The sequence below is a fragment of the Plectropomus leopardus genome, chromosome 6 (genome assembly GCF_026936395.1).
Source record: "Plectropomus leopardus strain MGB_pleo_1.0 chromosome 6, ASM2693639v1, whole genome shotgun sequence".
In the NCBI taxonomy this organism is placed as follows: Eukaryota; Metazoa; Chordata; class Actinopteri; order Perciformes; family Serranidae; genus Plectropomus; species Plectropomus leopardus.
Genome location: NC_142181.1, coordinates 19,821,786 through 19,846,293, shown reverse-complemented (window position 1 = coordinate 19,846,293; position 24,508 = coordinate 19,821,786). Strand labels below are relative to the sequence as shown.

The 24,508-nt window shown below is 38.4% G+C and overlaps 1 protein-coding gene and 1 long non-coding RNA gene across 8 annotated transcripts; one reads left to right on the top strand and one right to left on the bottom strand.

Moving 5' to 3' along the window:
• Positions 1 to 76: 76 nt before the first annotated feature.
• LOC121943230 (uncharacterized) lies at positions 77 to 22,122 on the bottom strand. Of its 3 annotated transcripts, XR_006105845.2 has the most exons (8): positions 21,984 to 22,122; positions 21,283 to 21,357; positions 20,904 to 21,116; positions 17,139 to 17,513; positions 12,014 to 12,180; positions 2,369 to 2,503; positions 1,792 to 1,819; positions 77 to 1,676 (listed from the first exon to the last, which is right to left on the bottom strand). It is a non-coding gene; the product is annotated as an uncharacterized LOC121943230 (long non-coding RNA). The 3 variants fall into 3 exon arrangements; XR_015776815.1 differs by lacking the exons at positions 20,904 to 21,116; positions 21,283 to 21,357; positions 21,984 to 22,122 and adding an exon at positions 17,638 to 17,736; XR_015776814.1 differs by lacking the exons at positions 12,014 to 12,180; positions 17,139 to 17,513; positions 20,904 to 21,116; positions 21,283 to 21,357; positions 21,984 to 22,122 and adding an exon at positions 3,183 to 3,944.
• On the top strand, positions 7,489 to 23,697 carry tmprss4a (transmembrane serine protease 4a). 5 transcript variants are annotated; one of them, XM_088078953.1, is made up of 13 exons: positions 7,489 to 7,572; positions 16,556 to 16,610; positions 16,798 to 16,938; positions 17,172 to 17,324; positions 17,433 to 17,559; positions 17,672 to 17,791; positions 19,184 to 19,227; positions 19,580 to 19,739; positions 19,852 to 20,018; positions 20,725 to 20,820; positions 20,935 to 21,077; positions 21,251 to 21,403; positions 22,010 to 23,697. In XM_088078953.1, exons 3-13 carry the CDS (start codon positions 16,830 to 16,832, stop codon positions 22,019 to 22,021), a joined length of 1,284 nt encoding a protein of 427 aa, XP_087935079.1. In that variant the 5' UTR covers positions 7,489 to 7,572; positions 16,556 to 16,610; positions 16,798 to 16,829; the 3' UTR covers positions 22,022 to 23,697. The 5 variants fall into 5 exon arrangements, with proteins under 5 accessions (XP_087935079.1, XP_042342638.2, XP_042342637.2 ...); XM_042486704.2 differs by lacking the exon at positions 7,489 to 7,572 and adding an exon at positions 7,655 to 7,849; XM_042486703.2 differs by lacking the exon at positions 7,489 to 7,572 and adding an exon at positions 12,156 to 12,417 and having other exon boundaries at positions 19,187 to 19,227.
• The last annotated feature ends 811 nt before the right edge of the window (positions 23,698 to 24,508 follow it).

Here is a 24,508-nt window from a genome sequence, read left to right as displayed (position 1 = left end):
GCAAAGAGAGTATATATTGCCAATGTTGTCAACAGTTTCAGATTATATCAGTAAAATAATAGCTACACATCCGCTGTTAGGTGAAGGCACTTTTTATTGTAATGAAGCACATCTCTGGCAGTGGTAGGAAAACCATGGTGCCTACTGTACTTCTTCACGTACAGCTGAAGTACAGGGGAGGTGAGACAACTTTTGGTTAAATCTAAGTATTGAGAAGATCGAACTGCAAAGTATCACATGTTGCATGTTTTGCAGTACATGTCCACTGATGATCACCAAACTACCAGGTTACTCATTTAGTCTGTGGCACTATAACTTGTGCATATCCAATGATTGGTGACTGCAAGATTTGCAGGAGTTAATGCAGATTGTGTTCACAGTCACGTGACATTTTGGAGGGAGTGCAAATCAACGCAGTTGCAGATACCTCACCAAAAGCTGATTTATCAGACGTGAAACTGGCATCTGTTATCTATCAGGGGGATATCAATGCACAGACAAAAACATTCTACTGCACTGAACTTTTTAAAACCTGATTAAACTAATAAATACTCTCAGTTTAAAAAAATAAAATGAAAAAAACAATAATAATAAGTTAATGGAAGATTAACAAGCAACATTTACAGGGAGTGTTTTGTAGTAACATTGTACCCAAAAGTGGAATTTCTTTCCTTTGACTAACAGGTCTGAATTTCCCTCTCATAACTGGGGCACTATGACACCAGACTCAACTTTCTTTTAAAAAAATTCTCTTGCCTATAAGCTTTGACCTCTAGATAATGTACTTTTTTAAACATTGCAGCCCTCTCAGTGGATCATCTGCCATTTATGTTTCTGTGCTAAGAGGGGTCATCTAAATTAACTTCAATCACACTCACCAACTTTTAACCCCTATTTTTGTTTTGTGTACATCTAAGTTGTTTTTGACTGAGAAAGAAGTTGATCTTTATTCACCTTTTGTAGGCAGCTCATATAGGAACAAACATTAGATTCAGAGAAAGAGGTTTTTGGTTAATTGAAAGAAAAACTATGAGACATAGTTCCACCAGCCAAAGAAGTTATCAAGAAGAGGGTAAATATATGACCTTGGAGGGAAGCCTCCTGCAGCTTACAAGAAAAGCGATATGTCTGGTTTCTGTGGTGAGGCTGTTGACATTATGCCTTCGCCTCAAAAGTACTTCTCATCGGCAGAATGTATGTGCGTTTCTCTTTGAAGTGTGCATGTTGGAGTGTGTGGGTGCCTGTTCATATTTGTACCACAAGAAGTCACACCTTTTCAAACTGAGACCATTTTCATGACAAATAACAAGACTTTATATGTAGAAATTATTATGAACACAGTGGGCATTTTTCTTTTCAAGACAAAGAACTTAAATATTGCCCGAAGGCAGTGTCATGGCTCAAAAGCATTAGATTATACAAAGTGATGTAAAAACAACATGGTAAAATCCTTCCTAAGTTTTCAGCTTAAAATTTCCACACAAATTATAGCAGCAAAATGTGCAAAGTAACAGTTAATATACTGGGGGAAAAAAGGTAAACTGTGTGTAGGAGAGTGACAGACGAGTGAACTTTCTGTCTTGCCAGTTGTCAGAATCAACTGCCACTTAGTCAGCCATCATTTTATGATACCACTGATGGAGAAGGGAGGCGGAGACTTCTTTAAACCGACTTTGCTGTAGATAGAGGAGTCAAACAAACCAAATTAATCCATACAAACATTAAGCAATTGTATATGATTTAATTAAACTTTGTATATGAAAGGCCTGCGAGGAAAAAAAAATCACTTACGTGAGCACTTCGTCTTTCAGTGATGGCTCTAAAGAGAAATAAAGGGAAAGCCACTGGATATAAGACAATAGCAAAACAGATTCATCATACTACAGTCTTAATATTGAGTACTGCCCAGTGCAACACATGTAAGCATGCACTTGCAATTTTCATGAGCTGAAAGTAATTTAAAGGGTTCACTGGAAATAACAAAACCATCCAGATAGTTTTGGTTTTACTCATGAATGTTTTGAGATAACTGTCATCAAGAATTATGCCTTCACCCCAATACAGAGGCGGTGAATGAAGTTTGTGGTGCACATAGCACAGAAAAATGTTACATTTAATGAAAAAAATCCAAGGCAGCAACTTTAGATTCATTGTCAATTTAACCTTGATAACTCAGACCTCGAAGTCAACATGTATTTCTAAAGCAGCAAAAAGTTCCTCCTGCATAACAAGTGTTCACAGGGGACTCTGGATTATTTAAAGCAACAAGCCTGATCACACATAGCCATCTGCACGGCTCAATACCCCTAGAAGCAAGACTGAAAGTTTGTTTTTTGATTGTGGTTAACTGACTCTAAGTTCCACTCACTCTTTTTCTTGCAGCATTGTTTGCACTTTTTGCATCTGTACTTGCAGCAGAACTGCACAATGGCAATGGTGAAGAGAATGGCCAGGATCAGAAAGCCCACTGCGACTCCGACTGCCGCCGAGTTTACTCTGCTCCCTGCAAATACAAATGCAGAGAGATGATTAGATTCTAGTTGTACATTAACACAGATCAACTTGCAAGCATTTAAAGAACAATAAACAAGCCAACTTAATGACAAAAATGTTCTATTTTAATTTTACGGGGTATTGTATTCCTGACATAAATGATAACTGACTCAATAGCAGTCTGTCTTGCTGCTAGGGCCTAACTGAATCAATATATATCTGTTTAGATTATGAATGAATATTCACTCTAATGAAATAAGATTGGAAAATCAATATCTGCAGAAGCTGCCAGCTCTGCTTGAATTAGTGCCTTTTGTAGAGAAACTGAAATGAAGAGGGCAGGGTGGAGTTAAAGAGACAGAAATACTGCTAGCACGTAAACAGCTGAGTTTTGGATCACTTTGTCTTTTCATTTCCTCTCTTAACTGCATCAAATCTTTACTACTAAACTATCTAAACTGTATACGTACACACAGTAACACAGTTTTAATATTGTATATACAGAATTAGAAGAGATTGTTATTTATAGTAAAAGGAACAAACAGAGCTCAATGATTGTGTGAAATGTGCAACAAACTACTCCAAGAAACACTAAAAGACACCGATTCTGAAAAGAAAAGCACATTTTGTTTGGGAAAATTCTGTAAAATATATTTGACTAGAAAAAGCATCTCAGCTGAAACACTCACCATTATTCCCCATAGTTGTCTTGCCAAGGCGTCTGCTGTTGTTTTTTGCCTGTCCGATGAGTGTTGAGCTCTGTCACTCACTTATTTTATGTCAGTCTTTTTTTAATGATTTGTCTTGATAGTGAAGAACCCAAACAGACTACTCTCTCCTTCTCCTTCTTTTGCCTACATCTGCCTGTCCATGTCCCCATACCAGTCATTCTTTCAAACCGGTCCATCTTCTTTCTTTTAGTCTTCCACCCTTCTGTTTTTAGCAGCTAGAACAAAGTGGATGTGCCGACTTGTCATGCTTAGCAACCCTTGCCTTAATAAGATCACTCTGGAGTATTCTGATAATGTGCAGTGTAACAACTTTTCACAAGACATTCACCCTTTTGTATGACTGTCTCATTGAGAAACAACAAGAAATGAAGACACAGCCAAAAACTTTAGAACATTCTGGTCTTGTCAAGCTTAAGGGTGACTAACAGCTTCAAAAGTAGATTTTTTGGTTTTCTTTTTGTCCCGGGGGTTTCCCATAGCTCCAATACTGATCTCTCCTTTTCCCTCTTTAACAAATCAGTACAGACCGCCAGGTAAGAACACCTACATCAGGTGGTGCATGGGGACTCCTGTTGGATGACTGAATTACTACACCTCTTCATTTCTGTTAAAAATAATATAATGCAAACACAATATCAAACTTGAACTTAAACTTTGAAACCTGGATGGACATCAGTTTTTCTTGTGCTGCATTCAGACGCCCCTCACAAGTATTGAAACCTTTGAAACCAGAGCCACTAAATGATAAATAAAGGGTTTAAAAAATAATGTAAATAATAAAAACAATGTTAGAAAGAGAGAGAGCGAGAGAGTGAGAGAAAAAATATTATAAAATAATAATAAAAGCGAGAAAATTTCCAGAATTTTTCCCCCCAGGACTTCTTTTTCCACATCATTTACTTGTTTGTTTTTTGCTTTCCCTTCTTTCTACTTTTCAGGTAGTTATCTTGTATCTTTTTACTAATTTGTTGTTAATTTTTGCGTAATTTCTTCTTAAGTTACTTACTGCCTTCCTCCCATATTTTGAAAAAAATCAAGCTGATCTGCTCTGCAATTAACCTGGGCTGAAAAACAATAAAACAAAAACTGAAAAAACTCATTACTCAAAAAGAACTACTACTAGACTGACTCACTCAAATTCTCCGAAAATATAGTTCACGGTAAAAGGTTAAAATCTCATGTGACGATCAGACACCTTCTTGCTGCTGAATTTCTAGATGGTTTATCTTGACTGTCGCCCACTCACACAACTCATCATTGAAAACAATGTCAGGAAATTAAGCTAAAGCTTTGGGGTTCATTTTAAAAGCTCATCTCTCTGTCTCAGATTTTCATGATTGTTTGGTGAACATAAGTTATATGTGTATTTAAACCAAGCTTATTGAAATTAAGTAAACTAAACTAAAAACAAAAATGTAGTTAGCGGCAATTAAAATAAAAACTACACTTCAGTAAAAAATGAAAACTTAAATCAAATCATAAAACTAACTTTTATAAAAATAAAAACATACAGAAAATGTCTTTAGTTTTTGTCCTTTTCAATTTGGTCAAATTTGTCAACACTACATGCATGAGGAGGCATTGGTGCATACATTTGAGACCTATAACCATATTATAACATCAATAAAAAAAATAATTAAAGTTAATACTGAAACAAATAAGATCTAAAACTTAAAAATAACAATAACAAGCGAAACAAGCAAACACACTCTAACCCACCCAACTAACTGAGACTAAACTGAACAAAAAAACAAAACTATAAATAAAATAAAAACACTAACTGAAACTACATTGAACTGAAAACAAAAATTACAAACAAAATAAAAATAAAGATTAGTGAACTTTTTTTTTTTAAAACTACAATTACTCTGATTTGAAAAGGTACGTGGTCTAACACTTTATGGTGTGATGTACGTTGTGTATCTCAGTAGGTAGAACATCAGCTGCAAAAGTAATACAAATCTTAAAGATATAATACTCATACACAAGACCTTTACAGTTCCGAGGAGTGGAAAGTTTCTTGGTACTTAATCTGTGTGGGTGATTCAAACACTGAAATTAGAGATGAATAGAGACCAATCAACATCAACCTGAACCACAACATGTGTTTAAGGTCACACTGCGAATTGGCTGTCTGACATTTACTATCTTGATCAATCTGCATATCTCATACTGATAAACAGACTAAATTCTTACTTTTACAGGCGAAAATTAAGATACTGGTGTCACATGCATCACACATTCATTTGAAATTTCAGTTGAACTGAAGTTCCTCCTTTCATCCACCATATTTTTAAAGTCAGCATTCCTATTTTCCTTCCTGTCTGCCTGTGGCATTTTACAGCCATTCAGTCACTAAAATATGTTTCTGAAAACATGTGAGGCGAGACATAGGCAATGCAGCAACAGAATCATAGCCCAGTAATGGACATGATTGGCAGCTGTGTTTGATACTCCTCAGAGGCAGAGGAATAGGAGGATTTTTTTTTCACCTATTATCCATCTCATTTACTGCTGCGTGAATGTCAGAAAATATTTTTTTAACCCTGACCCTTAAAGTGATAAATGATACATTTTCAATTTTTGAATTCTACCCCCACCTAGTGTCTCCAAGTAGTAGCCTATTGTTGTTTGTGCCACTGTCGCCAAGACTAACAGGATCTCTTTCCATTTTACTTTGAGCTTAACAACTATTCACAGACGAGCAATCAACACAAAACAAGTTAAAAACAGCTGTGTAGGCAGTATTGTTACTCACTGATCTAACAAGAAGAAAGCCAACTCAACATCAGTTCTGAACCCGTTCAGATCCCAGAACACCCTCCATCACACAAATTTCTATCCAAGATTCACTCTTGGTTTACACCAGTTTCGGTTGGTCTCTCTCTTTGCCTTTTCAAGCCTTCATTAACGGGGCTCTTTGTTGTTGTTTTTTGCTATGCAGAATTTCCACAGCTACTTTACTAGTTACCGCCCTGTGCCATTTCCACTACTAATGTGGACAGTCATGAAATCTGCAGAATCACTCATTCACTGCAGAATTACTCCTTTGCTGCTGATAGCTAGCGCTGGACCTGAGAAATCAAACCACACAATTCTCTTCCTGCTTTTGTTGTGCAAGGGTTGACGCACCTCCTTTTGTGCTGTAAATCGATCCTTCATTTTTCCGAGGAGATCGTGCTGGAGGCAGGCAGAAGTGAATAGTGAAAGCTAAGCTAATAGCAAACCAATTTTAAGTTTGAGGGTTTTTTTTATTGTTGTATTGTTTCAATTACCAATTAAAAGTTAAATGTTTAAACAAAAAAGTTATCTCTTTAAGTAATCAGCTATACAGCTTCAAGCTCATCCGGATCTATGAAAACACAAGAAACAACTGTTAAAGTAAATGGTAAACTAAACCGTATCCCTGACGAAGTCTATGTTTTTTTCTATAAATATATTAAAATGTTATCATTAAACTACACCAGAACAAAAGAAATACGCAAATAGTGGGTCAACATATCCATTTTCACAAACGTAGCCTATACTTGTCTAGTGAGTGGTAACAGTAAGCACAGAAAAAATATTTTCAGGAAATATCTTTGGTCTTTCTCGGTAAAATGGCAGAAAATCTCCAAGAAACAATTTCATTTACCATCACATCCCACAGAAAAGTGTCACTGATCCTCTTTATAGTGATCAAAGCAATAACAGGTTATGGTGCTGCAAAAGGCCCCTCCCACACTGATATCATCTGTCACCATGTCACTGTGGGTACGCTGCCTACTTATGTTGCATAACTAGTGAGGTATTTCATAATTCTCGGCAGACAGCTTAAGTACTTCCTTATACAGTAAATCCATTCATTTTACATTGTGCATGAGCTGAGGTGGGTGGCAGATAATACAATGGCACTATTTTTTCAAAAAAAGTGTTTTGTTATTCCTAGACGAGAGTGACGCAAGGGGTGGATGATTGTTCCTGGAAAATCCTCACAATTCAACCTCGTGGTATAATTTGGAATTATACATTTGCTTCTAAAAAACAGCTTTTAGAGATATTTTTTCCTTTGAACCATTTTGAATATTTGGTCTATTTAAAAAACACAAACAGAGCTAATTTTGTTAAAAACAAGCAAAACAAACAAAAAAACTGTGGGTTTCCCAAAGAAGACTGGGACAACATGCATTCTTTCCAACACACATGAAATGGGAAATTGTTAATTATTAACCAGTCATTTGTCAAGCAGCACTTCTCATAAAATTTCTCAAGCTTAATATCAAGTTACACAAAATGCACACCTGTGTGGACAAAAGGAGGGTCTGAGTAACATGACTGATGGGGAGACGGTGGTCTACTGGCTTTGGAGGTAAACTGAGAGGGGGTGTATGTGTGTACAAGCGTGTGTGAGTGAGAGAGAAAGACAGATAGAGAGAATTTGTTTGCCGTGGTAGTGGAGGGCAAAGAGGTGGGATGAAGGATCTCGGAAGGGTGTTCCCTGCTGAAACAATAAAGGTTGACTGAGGAACTCCTCAGATAAAAATGCAAAATTTTCAGACACCAGGAATACTTTTCTCCACCAGTCTGCTCACTGACCTTCGGGCGATTTTTTATCAAGAAGCGACCGAGTAACATCTACTTTACAGGTGAGAAAGAAAACAGCAGCGTGGGAAGTGATATATTTGTATGTGGGGTTTTATCACTTCTGCTTTTTTATTTCTGCGACCCATCTATCACTGCCTTTATAACGAACGTGTTTTAATCGCCATTCTTCAGCAACAAAATCACTGTATGCAAGAATGACTGGCACGCTGGAAGAGTGGTAGGCAATTTTATATACTCTATGTGGTGTGGTTTCTTCAAAAAGGAATTTTGATCCATTTGTAAACACATTTCCTATTAAACATTAGTAAACTATCCTTATCAGAATGTTTGATAATGCAAAAAGTTACAGAGGAAAGATCCAGATTTAAAAATAGTGTTATCCAGCACACTTGCCTTATGGTCCTAAAATGTATTAAATATTATCAATTGAAGCATCTTTGAAGATTTGTTTGTCTCAAATTCTGTCTTTAAAATAAAATAGTTTAACAAGATCCCTACAGAGGACTCTGAGATGTTTCTCCAGAATTTGAATCTGTTACATTGTTTGTAGGTCAGTGAGAAATAAAATAGAATTCAGAATTTCAGAATTTTCCAAGGATGCTTTTAGAGAATAAGTAATTCAATGGATCAAGCTAAAGTTCTCGTAATTGGCACATATTCATATATGAGTCACAACAGCAGTCCGAAAAACATCTGTTAATGTGTAACCCATCTGGACTATAAGCTGTTCAGGTCTGCATTCGATTTAGTTGTCCTTGAGCTTTACACGCATGCAGGTTGAAAGGGCAAAAACAGATTTTAGAAGCATCAGGTGGTTTCATTGACAAAGAAATGAAGAATAATGAACGAATGAATTTCATCAGGCTGATATGGACTGTGTGTCTCAGCTGTCGTGCTGTGAGAGCTGATGGGATAATGAACAAAACGAAGCAGCTTGACTCAGCAGAACAATACAAGCATAGAGTCAAACAAGGGCATACAATAGATTTATTAGATCTCTGAATTGCTCTCATCTTCTCTTTTATAGTGTGTGCAAACATCTAGTCAGCCATTGTTCAACCATGTCAGAGTGCCAGACAGGAAAAAATGTTGTGACTGCTGATATTCATGTGATTTACAGTATAAACTCTGGGAAACGGGTGATTTATTGTAGTGCTTTGTTTGGGTTTTTTTTTTTGGCGGTGGGGGGGAGGTAGTTCATCATTTTAAAACTGGTTATCTAAATGATACTTTATTGACTTAAGCTAAGCTCAGTCAGGCAAACACACAAAAGGAGAGCATGAAACAGATTCAGTACCAGGCTGGAGCCTGGTACTGACTACAGTAAGCGTCCTGGCAACTTTATGGCACTTTGAATATGAACTGAGGTTAAACAAGGTCATTGGCTGAAAGGAACCTTGTGTGGAGAATGTTCAGAGGTCAGTTACAAATCAGAGGTTTGGATTTGAGTCACATAATTTGGACTTCGAGTCAGACTTGAGTCTAGAAGTTGCTGCCTTTAAGATTTAACTTTATAAAATCAAAAAAAGACTTGACTTGGACTTGAACACCAACAATTAATGACTTCACTTCAACATGAGCCCTTTGACCTGAAAATACTCTATACCATTCCCCAAGCCCAAAGATTTAAAATTTTGTTATCTTAAAATAATGCCATGAATAATTTGATTACCCTTCGTCTCCTGAATCAACCAGCATTAATGCTATTAATCCCAAACAATTCTCCAGATCCACTTTGCATAAACCAACAAAGGTTGCCATGAATAATGAATGTCACATTACTGAGCCCAAGTTGGACAAATGTAAATTTAAATTAATAATTTTGTGTGGTAGTCAACAAAAAACAAATTGCAGAATGCAAAACGTGGGTCAGAAATTACAGAGACACAACTTCCATCAAACTGCACATTTTAAGAAAGTATTCATGTTAATTGTTTTTTTTTTTTAAATGGCATTACATTTGTTGAGAAGCTCATTATGACTTGTTTAGAAAGTGAAACTCAAATTTTAGGACTTGGGATCCGCCTGTCTTGACTTGGGACTTAAATGCAAAGATCTGATTTGCAAAACAAAGACTTGGTCCCAATTCGGCTTCAAACTGATCCCTGCAACAAGCTCTATCTGCATATCTAAACCTGCATCTACCTGCATTTATACATCTATCTATTAACACATACACATACTCTGAGTCAATAGGTAAGTTCATAGACCAAGTTTGATGAGTGAGGATAGGTTGGGAGTCATCTTTAAGGTTCACTGCATTTAATTGTCCAGGTCACACAACAAAATTGGCTGCTGTTTCTAACAATGGCTCTTTCTCTTCTGCCAACCTCTGCCTTTTTTTCTCACACACCCAATCCCAGTTTTTTCCCGTCAGTTGTACTTGTTCAGTGTCCCACAGCATTCACAGTGGCTTCATTTTTAGAAGCGCTGGCCTATAGTGACCAGAGGGGTCACTGAATGCATCCTTATTAGGTAATTTAACACTTGAGTCACATAGGATAGAAATTTCCTGCTGTATTTTTTGTTTTAGATGGGCTGAAAATGTTCAGGCTTGTTGCACCTCTGGCCACAATCCAATCACAGATGCCAAAGCAATGTCATTAACAAAGCCACTGACATCCATGACTTAGGCGTGCCAGCAACTGCAGCATTCCTGCATTTTTTACCGTATATCAAAGAAAGTACTTTTCTGCCGTGTGCAATTCCATTTTCTAATACATTTAATTCTGCATAGATAAAGACATATTCATATATATATTTACGATATTAGAATTTTCATCCAACTGTTGGTCTGTTTGTCCCAGAAAACTATTGATGGATTGCGATGATATTGAGTACAGGCATTCATTCATGCTTCAGTGATTCCCTGGCTCTTAATTTAGTTGTTTATGACCAAATACCTGTAAAACTAATGACATGCCCATCCCCCTTAGTTGTACTTACAGAAATAATGGACGTAGCTACCGCCACGTCACCCATTGGTTTGTGGACTTCTGTTTTTAATGTCAAGGTTGGCATTTTGACCATCACTATCTTAGTTTTTCAAAGCCATATTTGGGAGAGAGGATGGAGCTGCCGAGGAGCGAGGGGTGAATCTGACTGAGAAGCCGAGGACACTATTGACAGACAGACTGTCACTCAAAGCGGCCCACCCTTAAATATGCCTTAAACCTTAAGATAAAATATAATCGGGTGAGTTATAAAACAATTTCACCCCCTGTACAGTTGCCATAAAGGAGGATATTAGCTATTGAGACTGAAAACTTTTTTTGCAACAGGCTGTAAACATGTTTATTTCTGCTGTGAAGTTGGGCATTTTAATATGTAGGTTATATTATTAGACATATAATTTCCCATCATTTAACTGAAAGTTCTGTTACTGTTTTGTTTTGTTTATAGGTTTGGTCTCGTTAGTTTGTTTGTAAATGTTACTTTTTTATGATGAAAACTAAGAAAGGTATATATATTTTTAAAAAAGAATATATATATACAATATGTTATGTGACTATGGGAACTGACTCACTTCTGGAGCCAGCCTCAAGAGGCCGTTCAAAAACACACATCGTTATATTGTACACTAAGATGGTGATCATGGTAAACATAAGCACCTGCTAAACATAAGCACTTTAGCATGGTCACTGTGAGCATGTCCACATGCAGACACATTTAACTCCCAGCACTATACAGAGTCACAGCTGTTAACATGGCTGTAGACTCTTGTAGAGAGTACTGTCATATTCCTGTTCTGTTTACGGTACGTGACGTGGCATGGCATGAGTCATAATCTGACGGCAGGAACTGCTGACTGATACCAACTGCCTTCTCATTAGACTGTCAAAACAATACAGGTGAGAATAGATACACACCTCAGCCTCAGGGCACGTTACTGCACACTAAAACAAACCACTCCACTGTTAAGCTTATGTGTGGGTGTGTGAAGGCATACGTGAGGCAGTGTGGCACATCTTTGTTTTTGCATGTATTTGTATCTGTATAGATGCACGGCTGTGTGGGTGTATGTTTGGGTATAATCTGAGATGCAAAGGAGCACAGGAGGGGAGCTAAGGAGTACCAAACACAAAAGGGGGCAAAAAAAGATATGGTGTGCTTTCCTGTATTTCCTGAGAGCTTAAAAGTTTGAGGTGGGAGGGTGTGCAGGAGGAGACAGTGACAGACAGGGGAGGGTTCAAGTTTCAGGTTACCTGGAATACTTTAGTTTTGTTTTGTTTTGTCAGCAGGGCTTGGTCATTCAAAAACAGCTCTCTCTGAATCTGCATAGCGTCGACCCACACCAGGACTCTTTGTTACTGCCTTGGGGTCTTGAAGAGGGGCAGGTCAAGCACCCTTCAAGCCGGATTCAGTTACACTGCTGTAGAAAGAAAAGAGGAGGGGGAGAGAGAGAATAGAGAGAGACTGAATCAAACCAGGTTTTGTAGTTTAAGCCAGTGTAGCAGGAGGGTGAGAGGAAGAGGTTTGAAGGACATCCAGGGGACAGTCAGCGACTGGGGAGTCCCACCTCCAGGGAGGGAGGGCAGTGTTTACTCTGTGCTCCGTATCGGATGAGGTGCGTTTGGGCCTAACTAAAAAGGACAACTACATCATGTGGGTGAGTGCAACTGGAAGTAGAATCGACAAATTCGTTGTGAAGATAAGTCAAGTCACTGGTTTGCATTGGAGGGGGTATTTGAATACCATCATCACTGCATATCCTGGTAACGAGTTTGATCATACTGTGGGACAAAGAAAGACATGTCCTCATCCTGCAAACAGTACTCTGTTTGTTTACTGCACTCAACCAGTTCCTGCAGTGTACTGGCTTAAAACAGCAGCATTGTGTTGCATGCTGGAGCAACTATACAGAGCACGTAAAGGTGGATGTAGTTGATATGTAAAGTGTAATGTTGCTTTATGCTTTATACAAAATATGTTATCATAGGTGTGGAATCAGTGGCAGCTTCTGGGACAGGTAAGAACATGTTAGGTTCTTACTGATCTAGCTAGAAACTCACTATATTTATTTGTGCAGTTTTGATTTTTTTCTGGGTCAAACTTGACAGCAACATGATTTTGTTTGTTTGTTTTTCCAAAATGTATGTCATGTACATACTATACGGACCTGCTTATGTGTCACTGAGAGCAGCCTGCTCAACACTAACTATCTAGTGCACTTCTGCTCATACAAAGTTGAGTACCTTTATTGCTTACAGGGCAATGTGTTTGCAGCCACGATTCAAACAAAACATGCTAACGCTGATTAGAGGTGTAAATAAAAAGTTTTATCATTACATATGATAATATATTGATTCTTGACTTGGCTGGTGATCTTGGCACTCAAGAAAGAAAGTAGCCTTCTAAGCAACTGGGTGTTGTATAGGTCTAGGTCTTAAAATTGGGCTGAGCCAACCTGAAATCTCCCAAGCAACTTTGATAAGGCTACAGAGTCTTTTTTAATTGGCCAGAGTCTTCCATGTCAAGCAACAATACAAAACACAGAGACTGACTTAATAAAAAATTCTTAAAAAGAAGGTTGCCATTTCAGAGGAGACATTAAAGGAACATCTTTTCCTCAAAAACAAAAAAAGAGGTGCTTGTCTTGTTATCTAAACATGCGGACTGCGGTGGTTTAGATCTTTGATTAAAGCTCTTCCAACATGTCACGCGTAATTTCAAAAGCCTCTTTTGTGAACGTTACAGTTAAGAGGAACATAATCCAATAGGTGAGAAGCAGCGAGGGGGACACCTCCTTTGAACAAAAGGTTTACAATGTCAGGGCCTTTATCAGTTAAACGTGACCCAGTTATTCTTCTCCATTGGAGCATTTCCCACTAATGCTAGGTTAACTGGCTGGAGTCCAACATACACATCAGTCTGACTCAAAAAGAAACAAAATCAGGTATGGGACATGAGCTGATACTGTGGAAATAACATGTGAGGTATAGTATTGTTTGGCAAACACTGGATGATTGTTTTGATAAATTGCTCTGGCTCATAATATTATTTTAGTTAGTCATAGTAGAAATGATGACATTTTGTGTTTCCCAGAAAGGTGTGAGGGTTTTGGCGACATGACTTTTTGTAGCCATCTTTCTGGTTCCTCAGGTTAGTCGAACCTCCCTCTTTTTTGTGCTGTTTTGTTCATCATTGGGTAATGATGACCTGGTTTATCTTGCTTTTTTTTCTTCACTGAGGTTTTTGTATCTGTGTGTCATTATTTTTAGAATAGGTATTAATTAGCATATGTTAAATCCATGTCAGATGGTTCAGACCTCCACATCTGCCATTTAAAAGGGGTAATGGACACCTTGTTGGGTATAACTAATATAAAGGTTTTTCAACTACAATGTTTAAGGCTCCATATACTTAACTGTAAAGCATCAATTTGAGGTGAAAATGCCGCACTTGACTTAGAATAAAGTCTTAAAAATAAGGGTGAGTTTTCAAATTTGTAGTGAAACTTAAAATTTGACGACACAACATGTAGAGTAAAGAACAAAGTGTCTAGGTATTGAGCTTTTAAAAAGAGGGCATCTCAGATTTGCCTTACATCCTGTTACATAAAGTGGAAACTATATGGCTAGAAACTATAGGAAACTAAACTATCAGTGAGTACAGCTCCTGTGTTACTGTGCTTCGGGGCGTCATGCACAAAAGTTAAACATTCCTTGTTTCCATGCAAAGAGAAATTTGAGAGAGATTTGCTGACATTACACGAAGAGTAAAGGACAAAGGGTCTGGGTCTTTGACGTATGCAGTTTTTATGCTTGAAGCTCGAGATGGCCATTTAAAATGCTGAATTATATAACAGTTTTTTAGCTAAACAGTCTCAACCAGCAGAGCTGGGTCACAGCAGGTTAAAGCGACTCTCTTCCAAAAAAGAAACCAATTAAAAAGCCTGACCAACAACATTCTTACCCCTCTTTCTTTCTGGAGTCTATTCATTTTGCTTGTTTGCTGCATTTGATCTGACTCTGGACGCGATACAGTCAGATGAGCTTTTATTACCGCTCTTGTATCAAAATTGATTTTGCGCACTTTGTTCCAGTGAAGTATCTACAGTAGAATGAGCCTGGTGGTAAAAAAAACAGATTATGAAAATGAGGGAGTGTACCTATTAACCCTTTAAAGCAGAAGTGAAAAGTAGAGAACAGCATATAGCAGTGTTCCCTTTTAGCTGTTTTGTTTAGCTGTTGGTCAGGAAATTCCTCATTTAGTCATCAAAGATTCTGCACTTGTTCCTAAACAAAGTATCAACTAACATATAGTATACAGTAAATATGTTTGTGGTTTAAACCAAGACAAAGGAAGAACAGCAGGTAACCGCCAGTCACCATCTGCTGAAAGCCTCCATACAGGCCAGTCAGCAGCCATATTGATGTGACACTCAAGCTATAACACGACAGAATGAAACATATTCAACTCTAATGAACAACATGCAATGCTGTCTATCTGCCAGCTACAGGAGCGACACTGAACACAAACTGTTTTTTCCTACAGTCACTTCAAGTTGTAAAAGATCTGTTAGAGTGGGAATTCATTCACTGTGTTTGTACACAACATTATACATTTGCTAACCATCAACAGCTAATGTTAGCCCCGCAGACTAGACATAACAGGACTATCAACTCCCAACCTGTTGCTCCACAGATGAGACCAAATTGATCATCAAACTCCTGTTAGAGCAAGCAAGCCGACCCCCAAATTACCAAAGCGCTGAGGCCCTAAAGCACTTGCAGGTGATTTTCTTTTTAATCTTGTGCACACTGGGCAACTTAATTGTCTTGTGGGTACAAGTTATCTATCTCGCGTGCTTGTAAATATCACCTTACAGGACTTTAGGGTCTCAACTTTTCTTGTAAAATATTGGATAGTTTTACCTCTCCAGGCCCCATTTTCGTTTTTCAAGTGACAATGATCTGAGAAGGGAAAAGCCCTCAATTGCTCACAAACATGTACATCCTCATTTATATTCATTTGAAAGGGTTAAAAACAAGAAGGGTGGGAAGCTTTAAATGATCCTGGCCCTCCATTGAGACAAAACTGCTGTCATTCAATCTGTAATTTTCCCTAGACACTACACACACAATGTACTGTATGCGATTATGCAACTGGGATATAGCTGATTTTTCTCAAGGATACTTGATCAGCAGGGGGGGGGGTTAACCTGTGATTGAGGGGATGGCCTCTCCTCTAATGTACCACCCTGCAAAATTAGTGTCTTCTGTCTCCACAATATCAGTTGCACTTGAAATGAAGACAAACTAGGTCCCAGTAGATCCTGCCACAATACACCTACTGATACTGTACATTCACAGTCTGTCACTGTCATGGGGTCTGTCTGATAACGGATTATGGGACCTGCCTGCAGCATGTGGAACGACATACAGGAAGACACATGGGCGTAATGCGACAGCTCATGTGGCACACCATGTTCCATGTGTGCACGATTTTGTGGCTCCTCCCCAAATGTGCATGGTATTATACGCCTATTTAACACATGGCTCAATGCTCTTGGGGAATTTTTGGACAGAGAGATGCTATTTATTCTCACGTGTTTGACGACAATCACCTGGATATAAACCCCTATGCAAGTTGATCTTGGAAACTCAGATAATAACAAACTTGTAAACAGAATTACACACACATATATTACACACATAGTTTACATTTTCTCGCACGCCATGCAATGCACACTTTGATTCAACACCTGTGCTCATCTTGTCTTATATTTGCTTTTCTCTCCTCAGACAATCGCACAGGTGCCTGAAGAAAGCACTAGACCCTTGAATCCTGGGCTGGCAGGTAAGCTGTCAGTTGTTTCTACTTTGACATTAATATTAATATGGCTTGCTATACACTTTTTATCCCATGACTAGATTTAAGTCCCTTTTTTCTCTCATTTCTGTTTACTTGTTCCCCTTTCTTCTATCACTGCCTCCCTTATGTTTCCCTTTTATATGTCCCAATTATATGTCCTTTTTCTTACCAGTGGTTCCAAGACCAGGCCAACACAGAAGGCCCATGCCGCCACGAAAGACTCAGGGAGTCAAGTCTAAGGGGAAAAGAGTGCTGCTGGCTGTACTGACAGTTGTGGTTTTAATAGGCATACTAGTCACAGCAGCGTACTTCAGTGAGTCACAATTCTTGGAAATAGTTCCTCAAAAGGCACGCAAACACCACAGAGTGCAAACAGGCCCTGCCTTCATACTTCCATAATCTGTCTCTACTCGAATACTACAGAAACATCTCTTTCAATGGCATAAAGATCATGTCAGGAGGTGGTGTCATTTCCTTTGTTTCAAATCATAAAAAGCAAAATGATTTTCTTACCTGTGCTTTGTCCTTCTTTTCTTTTCCCACCAGTTAAGAAGCTGATTGACAGCAAATACTTCTTCTGCAATCGTTCATTCAAGTTCATCCCATTAGACAAAGCCTGTGACGGGAACAACGACTGTGCAGGAGGAGAGGATGAAATTACTTGTGTGTCAAGTTTTAAGGCCAACACTACCTTTCCAGGTAAAACAAAAAAACTGACTCTTTTTTGACTTCATTATCACAAACACAGAAACAAAGCCTGAAAAATGACTCCCCTTGTCCTCCTTTCGGTGCCATTCCTCCCTCCAGTGCGTCTCATGTCGGGGAGGCAGGTCCTGCAGGTGTACAGCCGTGGCCAAGGTTGGCGGAGTGTATGTAGCGACAACTGGACTGAAAAGCACACACTCACAGCATGTAAACAACTGGGCTACACATAGTGAGTTTTAATATAAATACATGAGATTATATGCATTGCATAGTTTGCGTTGCAAATTCAACCACTGTGTTATCTGACCTGAAATCAAGTTGTCCCCCTTCTGTCTAAACAGTGAACCTCGTAACACCATTGTCCCAGTGGACACTTTGATATCGTCCCTGAAAAATGGACCATTCACAGCTGTCAGGCCTGAAACTGCGAACACACCCATACATCAGGCTACCATAGACCGGTGAGCTGGCAATTGTCATCAAATAGGAAAATCAAATGTATGTTGTTGCTTTTAAATGTTCCATATTGTGAAAAGTCAGATTTCATTTTTTTTATATTTAAATCAAAATAGGTGCTATGTAAATACTGTAAAAGTTTCAAAACACTAAATCCACAGAGAAATGCACAGTCTGTATTCAAAAATTGAGCCACTTACTGAGACTTTAAATGAGCCATCATAATTTCCTTGAAGTTGTGATGTCACAACTATACTACATGGACTGAATGTTAGTGTTTATTTACAATAATTTCTGAGTAAAAAACAAAAAAAAACCTGCTGCACCACGTACATCAAATAGAAAGGCACTGAGCAAACGCTGATGGTTTGGTTTTAGCCATCCAAAAATGCCCACCTAAAAAGATCAGTTATATTCAGAATATTTTTTAAGCTTTCACTTCCCATTAGACAACATTTTCCAATGGTCCTAAAGCTGTTTCTCAAAGCCACCAGACTCCATCGATAAAAACAGTAATTTTAGAACATGGGGGTTGCTGATCATCTACTACCTCCATCAGTTAGTGTGTAAAGGAAGGCAGAGAAAATATTCTAAATAAAGCTTAGACCTAAACTAATACAGATCTTATGTGGGTCTTTTAGATGACTAAAATCTGTTTTGCTGTGGCTCCTGTCAATAGCTGTACACTGGTGTCTTAGCCAGTAGATTTGGTTCATCAAAGCAACTGCAAAGCCACACGGTACATAAAATAAGCACAGAAGTTCAAAAAATGACAACAGAAATAAACAAGTTGGCAGATTTCACATATCTCTACAAATTGAAACAACTGCCAGTTGTCAGCTGAGAAGTGTAAGCATGATGCCACTGTGCTTCCGTCTATAAAAACATAAACTGTCGCTACAGTGCCGTTACAGTCATTCCCCCAGCTGCAAACACAGTGCAGAAACACCAAAAGCACAGATATGGAAGACCCGGTAACATCGAGTGGCCTTTTGGGGAGGGGGGCTTAAGAAGAGACAGGCATATCAAAGCATTTAAACATGTTCTGGTATAAATCCCAAACACAAATATTAACCTGACAATAAGCATAATATGGGATCTTTAAGATTATATTGTCTCTTGCACAGATGAGATGGTGCCCATTTTTAGTTTCTTTTCTTAAAAGGAAAAAAATCCATAGTTTTTGTTCCCTCTCTGTCTCATCCCCTATGAAAGTGAATTAAAAATAAATAGGCAGTTTAATCAAACAAAGCAGAAGAGAAACAGAGATGTTCAGCATTGGGTTTTAGTTAGGTCAACATACAACTGTGTACTTTGTCTGTTATACTGATTGTGTGGCCATTTGTGGTAGATGTGTAACTCTAAATATTTGATGAATGCCTTTTTTTACCCAACAGCAGTGTATGCAGATCAGGATCTGTGGTGTCTTTGTCCTGTTCAGGTGAGTTTCAATTTCAGAAAAGCAATCACCGAAACTAACATAGTTTACAGTTTTTGGAACAAGGCAGAGTAAAAATAGGTGGTGGTGGGTGGAAGATGACATGGTTGTAGGCAGGTTTCACATTGACAGGCCCACACATGTCTACAGCCTAAGCAGCCAAAGGCTTACAGTTCATTCTTTGCGACAAATCAGAAAAGCCTTTGTAGAGGAGAAACTCTTTAAACCTGACCATTAGTGTTTAAGTTGAAGTATCAAGATGAATAAATTAGAAAAACATCAAATAAAAGCCAGATTGACGTGGATCAGACCAAAGAATATTATCTTAAAACAACAGGATAACTTTGTTTTTCAGACTGTGGACAGGTCCGACAGGACCGAATTGTCGGCGGCAAAGATGCTTTCATTGAGGACTGGCCCTGGCAGGTTAGCCTGCAGCAAGGAGGCCAGCACACATGTGGAGGCTCACTGGTGACACCACGTTGGGTTGTCACAGCCGCCCACTGCTTTACTAGGTCAGTATAGTTTCCACTATACCATTTTTGGTGAATTTCCCTTGTGGTTATCATCTAATACAAAAACTCATGCTCACACTGTCTCCTTGTTGTCTTCTTTTGGGCCTTGCAGCAGTAAAAAGGAGCTGAGTCGGTGGAGAGTGGTGTCAGGAAAGACACACATGGGCACACTGGGAGGTTCCTATGTGGACAGGATCATACTGAATGGAGACTATGATCCAGCACGAAATGACTACGATATTGCAATGATGAGACTCAGCAGCCCAATCACTGTGGGAGGTTAGAGTTTAATACTCAAAAAAAGATGTATTTTGTTTATTATGTTTTTTGTTTGTTTATTAGTATATTGGTTAATCAAAATTATAGAGTCTGTGGTTGAAATTTTGAAAACCGATCAGTTCTGATAAGGACATGTTAGGAGTCAGTAGGTTTTATGCTATTGCCCTCTAGTGGTGTATTTGTTAAACAGCATGCTCCACACTTCAAAAAGTCTTTGGAATTGTTCCACTGAATTTTGGATTATGGCAGAAAATAAGCTCTATGGTGAACAAATGTTTTTGATAATTACGTTTTCTTCTGCAAGAGAATCAACACAAATGAACACCACTTTCAGGATTTTTGAAGCCTACATGCAGTCACCAGAAGTACAAAGCTATTGTCAGGCTATAACGAACTACACTGTAGTCATGTCGATACGAGGCTGTAAAACCACAATCAACTTGATGACATTCACAGTGGGGTATTTATTAATGTATTTATGTCGGAGAACAAACTTTTTAAGTCTCTTCAGCTTGTATTAACCACAGAGCTTTTTTAAGTCTTAGAAACAAAAACACACAAAAAAAACTCATCACTTTCAGATGAGGGAAGTGGAGATGCTACAATGCCAATGGATTTCTGGGTTTTAGGACTCATTACTGGGGTTCTATGTAAGAAGCCTAAAGTCTAACATTTTCACAATGAATGCACTTCCCCTATCTCTCAGAGAGTCGCAAGCCAGTTTGTCTACCTCCTAAAGCCTTTGACCTTCCGGCCAAGGCCTCCGTGTTTGTGACCGGCTGGGGATACCTGGAGGAAAACGGTGAGAAACTGACACACTACCTCTCCCCATCATCACCAACTGCCACCCTGTGAAGAAGAACTTCTTTAATGTTACCACTATACCTCAAATGTTGCATCCTTGCTCTGCCTTTAGGTAAGGTTTCTCCATCACTTCAGGAGGCCTCTATCTCTCTGATAGACCGGGCCAAGTGTTCCAGTCCAACAGTGTATGGGAACTCCATAACCCCGAGGATGATCTGTGCTGGTTTACTGGAGGGGGGAGTGGATGCCTGCCAGGTAATGAACCACTGACTCCAGCTACAATCAATATTAAGACTGCAAAAGAAACAGAAGAAAATTTCAAGTCATACTAATCCAAGTTCCAATTTGTTGTTTGTTTTTATCATGGGTTGTTCTTTTCTGGATATGCAAATATTATAAAGATGTTATTGTCTTGTTATGACTCTCAGGGGGACAGTGGGGGTCCCTTGGTCTACTTCACCTCCTCTAAATGGCATCTGGTGGGAGTGGTGAGCTGGGGCGTTGGCTGTGCTCGAGAGAGAAGGCCAGGTGTCTACTGCAATGTTGAACAGATGTTAAACTGGATTTATACAGTTGTTGAGGTACAGCATACAAAAAAATCTGTTTTGTGTCAGTAAGGTCCACTTAGGGCTAATTTAAATTCACTTTACAAAAAATACAGACGTTGCCCACATACTTCAATGTGCGGTCAATGACAGCGCATTGAAGAGACACATTAACTGGATGGCACTAGAGGGCAGAATCAAAAGTTTCCAACAACAACTAACAACAATAGAGGAGATTGTAATACTGCCCCTTTAAATAGAGGAAGAGTTTTAGACAGCTGTGGTCTGAGGCCATTAAATACATGGCAACATGTGGACAGAGAATTATTTTCTCTATTACTGATTCGTTCACTTCCTTGATTTTGTAAATGTCTTCGTCATGTCCTAAGGTTGTATCTATGATACACTGCCATTGCAGTCTCTGTTGGTACTGCCCTGTTTTGTTCATATTCATACACTTTCATAAAACATGCACAAATATGGACAACATGAATGCAGTGTATAGACAGAAGGCTCCATCCATGTCTGTATACATATCTAATGTTGAGCATAAATGAGTAATAACTGTACTAACAGACATAAATTATGAAAACTGCAATACATAAAAAACACTAACTGATAGCTTTGACTTTGTCCCTTCAGAAAAACCCCTGAGGCCCTCCATCATGACGAGCAGCACAAGACTCCAGTCCAACCTCGGGCAGCCTGTGAAACTCAAAGAAGGCTTTTGTTTCAACAAGGTTGACAGCAGATAGCCAGAGAAAAAAGGGGAGCTGAACTGTTAAACACAGGCATATACAAAAACACTGCAAATACACACACACAATGTCGTACTTCTATCTTTATGAGGACCCTCATTGACAAAAAGCATCCTCGAGACCCTTACCCTTCCCTTAATCATCATATCTAATTGCCAAATGCCAACCCTAACCTACGTGTAATTGTAAGCTCAACTTAAAACCAAGCCTTTATCATCAAACAGGCCTTCGAAGAAGTGAGGACAAGCCAAAATGTCCTCACACTGCTCTTTATATGGTATGGTCCTCACTATGTAGCAAGTACAAGAAAACACACACACACACACACACACACACTTCATACAAACTGACTTCAGGTGATGTTTGTGCCATTTCATGGTCTTATCTCAGGGGACAAGTATATTTATGTCATTTGGCACTAGCCAGTCTGGGATGCTTCTTGCTTTTACAAAGTTGTACTTTGACAGACCCAATTCACTTATCCATGCATTTTGGAAAAAAGAATGCTATCTCAAAAAAACAGAATATTTAGTCACTGGTGTTTATATGAGGATTTAGCATAACTGTACTAATTGCTTTAACTGAGAATATTTTTTTACCAGACTGGCAGACCTCAGATATAATGTACTTCATTACAATACGCTATGACTTCAGGTGTGCAATGTGCCGCGAGGATTCATATGGTACGCTGCTATATAAAGAAGGGTGACAGACAGGGTGGACCTGTGCTATGCTAATGCCAGCAGGAGTCAGTGTAGAAGCTTCAGGTTAATATCACCGATATAGGTGATTTCAAGATGCTAAGTCCTGGAGTTAAATGCATTACTGGGGCTGATTCAGTTGATCTGATGTGTGCCCCTATTAATGGTAAAATACACCTATTTACAGCTCAGATGTGCTTGCTGTCTACCACAGATTGATTCACATAAGCACTTTAAGTGGAAAGTGAGAATTACTTGACCTTACTGAATGTGCAAATGATTCAAGACACTAGCTTTATAATGCACTGAAGACTAAAACTCAAAGCACACACATAGTGCCTTCACAGTGAGTTTTTAAGTACACACAGATATTCAATGTGCCTTCAGAAAACTCACACCATAGCCAGATTATTCAGAATTGTGGTAACTAAGTCTATGTGTTTATATAAGGATATAATGTAATTTTCAAAAAAAAAAAAAATTAAGGTGAGCAGCATTTATAGTGTGAATTTGTAGAATGTGTGCACTCAAGCAAAACCTGTTCATCGAGTCCATATTTTAAAGCAATCATTCCATTTGTAGTAAAGCAAAAAGAATACATCCAGCTATTTTTGGCTATATTTTTGGTGTATTTATCTATGGAAGCCTACACAAAATATGTATTAATCAGCACATCTGAATTTAAAAATACTAAACATATTGTATCATAGTGTATAAAGTAAAATATCTGAACATGAATCGCATTCCTTTCTGTTTAGTGAGTGCCACGGTGGCTGATAACATTTGTCTGTATAAATGGTTCATTTTGTTATTTTTTTATATAACTGTATATAAGTTGTAAATATAATAAAGACATTCTTTGACTTGGCAACTGGAACAATTGTCTTTCACATAACAGAGTTGATATTGTTCGCAAGTGTATGTGCTGGAAACCAGATCTCTCCTTGTTCCATTCAGTCGCCCGCCTCCCAGGCATACACCCTCTGACCCAAAGTTAACAAAAGGCATGACAGGGAACAGAATGTATGTAAATCATTATATAAAATGTGAACAATAGATGATGCATTTGACAATCTCCATCTCAAATTTCTGGAACATACCACAAAAAGACAAGGTATTGTTCAAGAAAGTTAGATTTTTCCACTGCCCCCTATGCTTTGGACTTTATTATGCTGCCCCCCTGTGGCAGATAGATGTCATTTTCTGCATGTGACCATGTTTCCACATTTTACCACAAATCTTACACACTTATCGTTTTCTAACTTAAACACTTGTTTTGTCCCTCTAAAACAACCAGTTTTAGAAGGACAAAAGAAAATTTAAATAACAAAACAAAAAAAAGAGTATGTGGTTCCAGCGTCATTGGTGCTTGGAACCCTGAATGTTGCATAATGTAAAAATTTCTAACAAAGTTGTTTATTAAGGAGAAGTGGGAAAAGTAAGGAGAGTAGGAGATAGAACCAGTCCAGAAAGCCATGTGCTTGTGTGTTTTTGCCAAGTTTGATTATATATTGCTCTATAAGCTCTTAAAGAAGGCAAAAGCTCTGACTTTGCTGCCACAAGACACAGACCATAATTGATTAAAAACAAAGAGACCACTAATTATGTATGAAAAAAAAACATTTATAATTTCCTTAATATCTGAGTACTACAACAATTTGCAAAGCCGAACAGTGATCGCT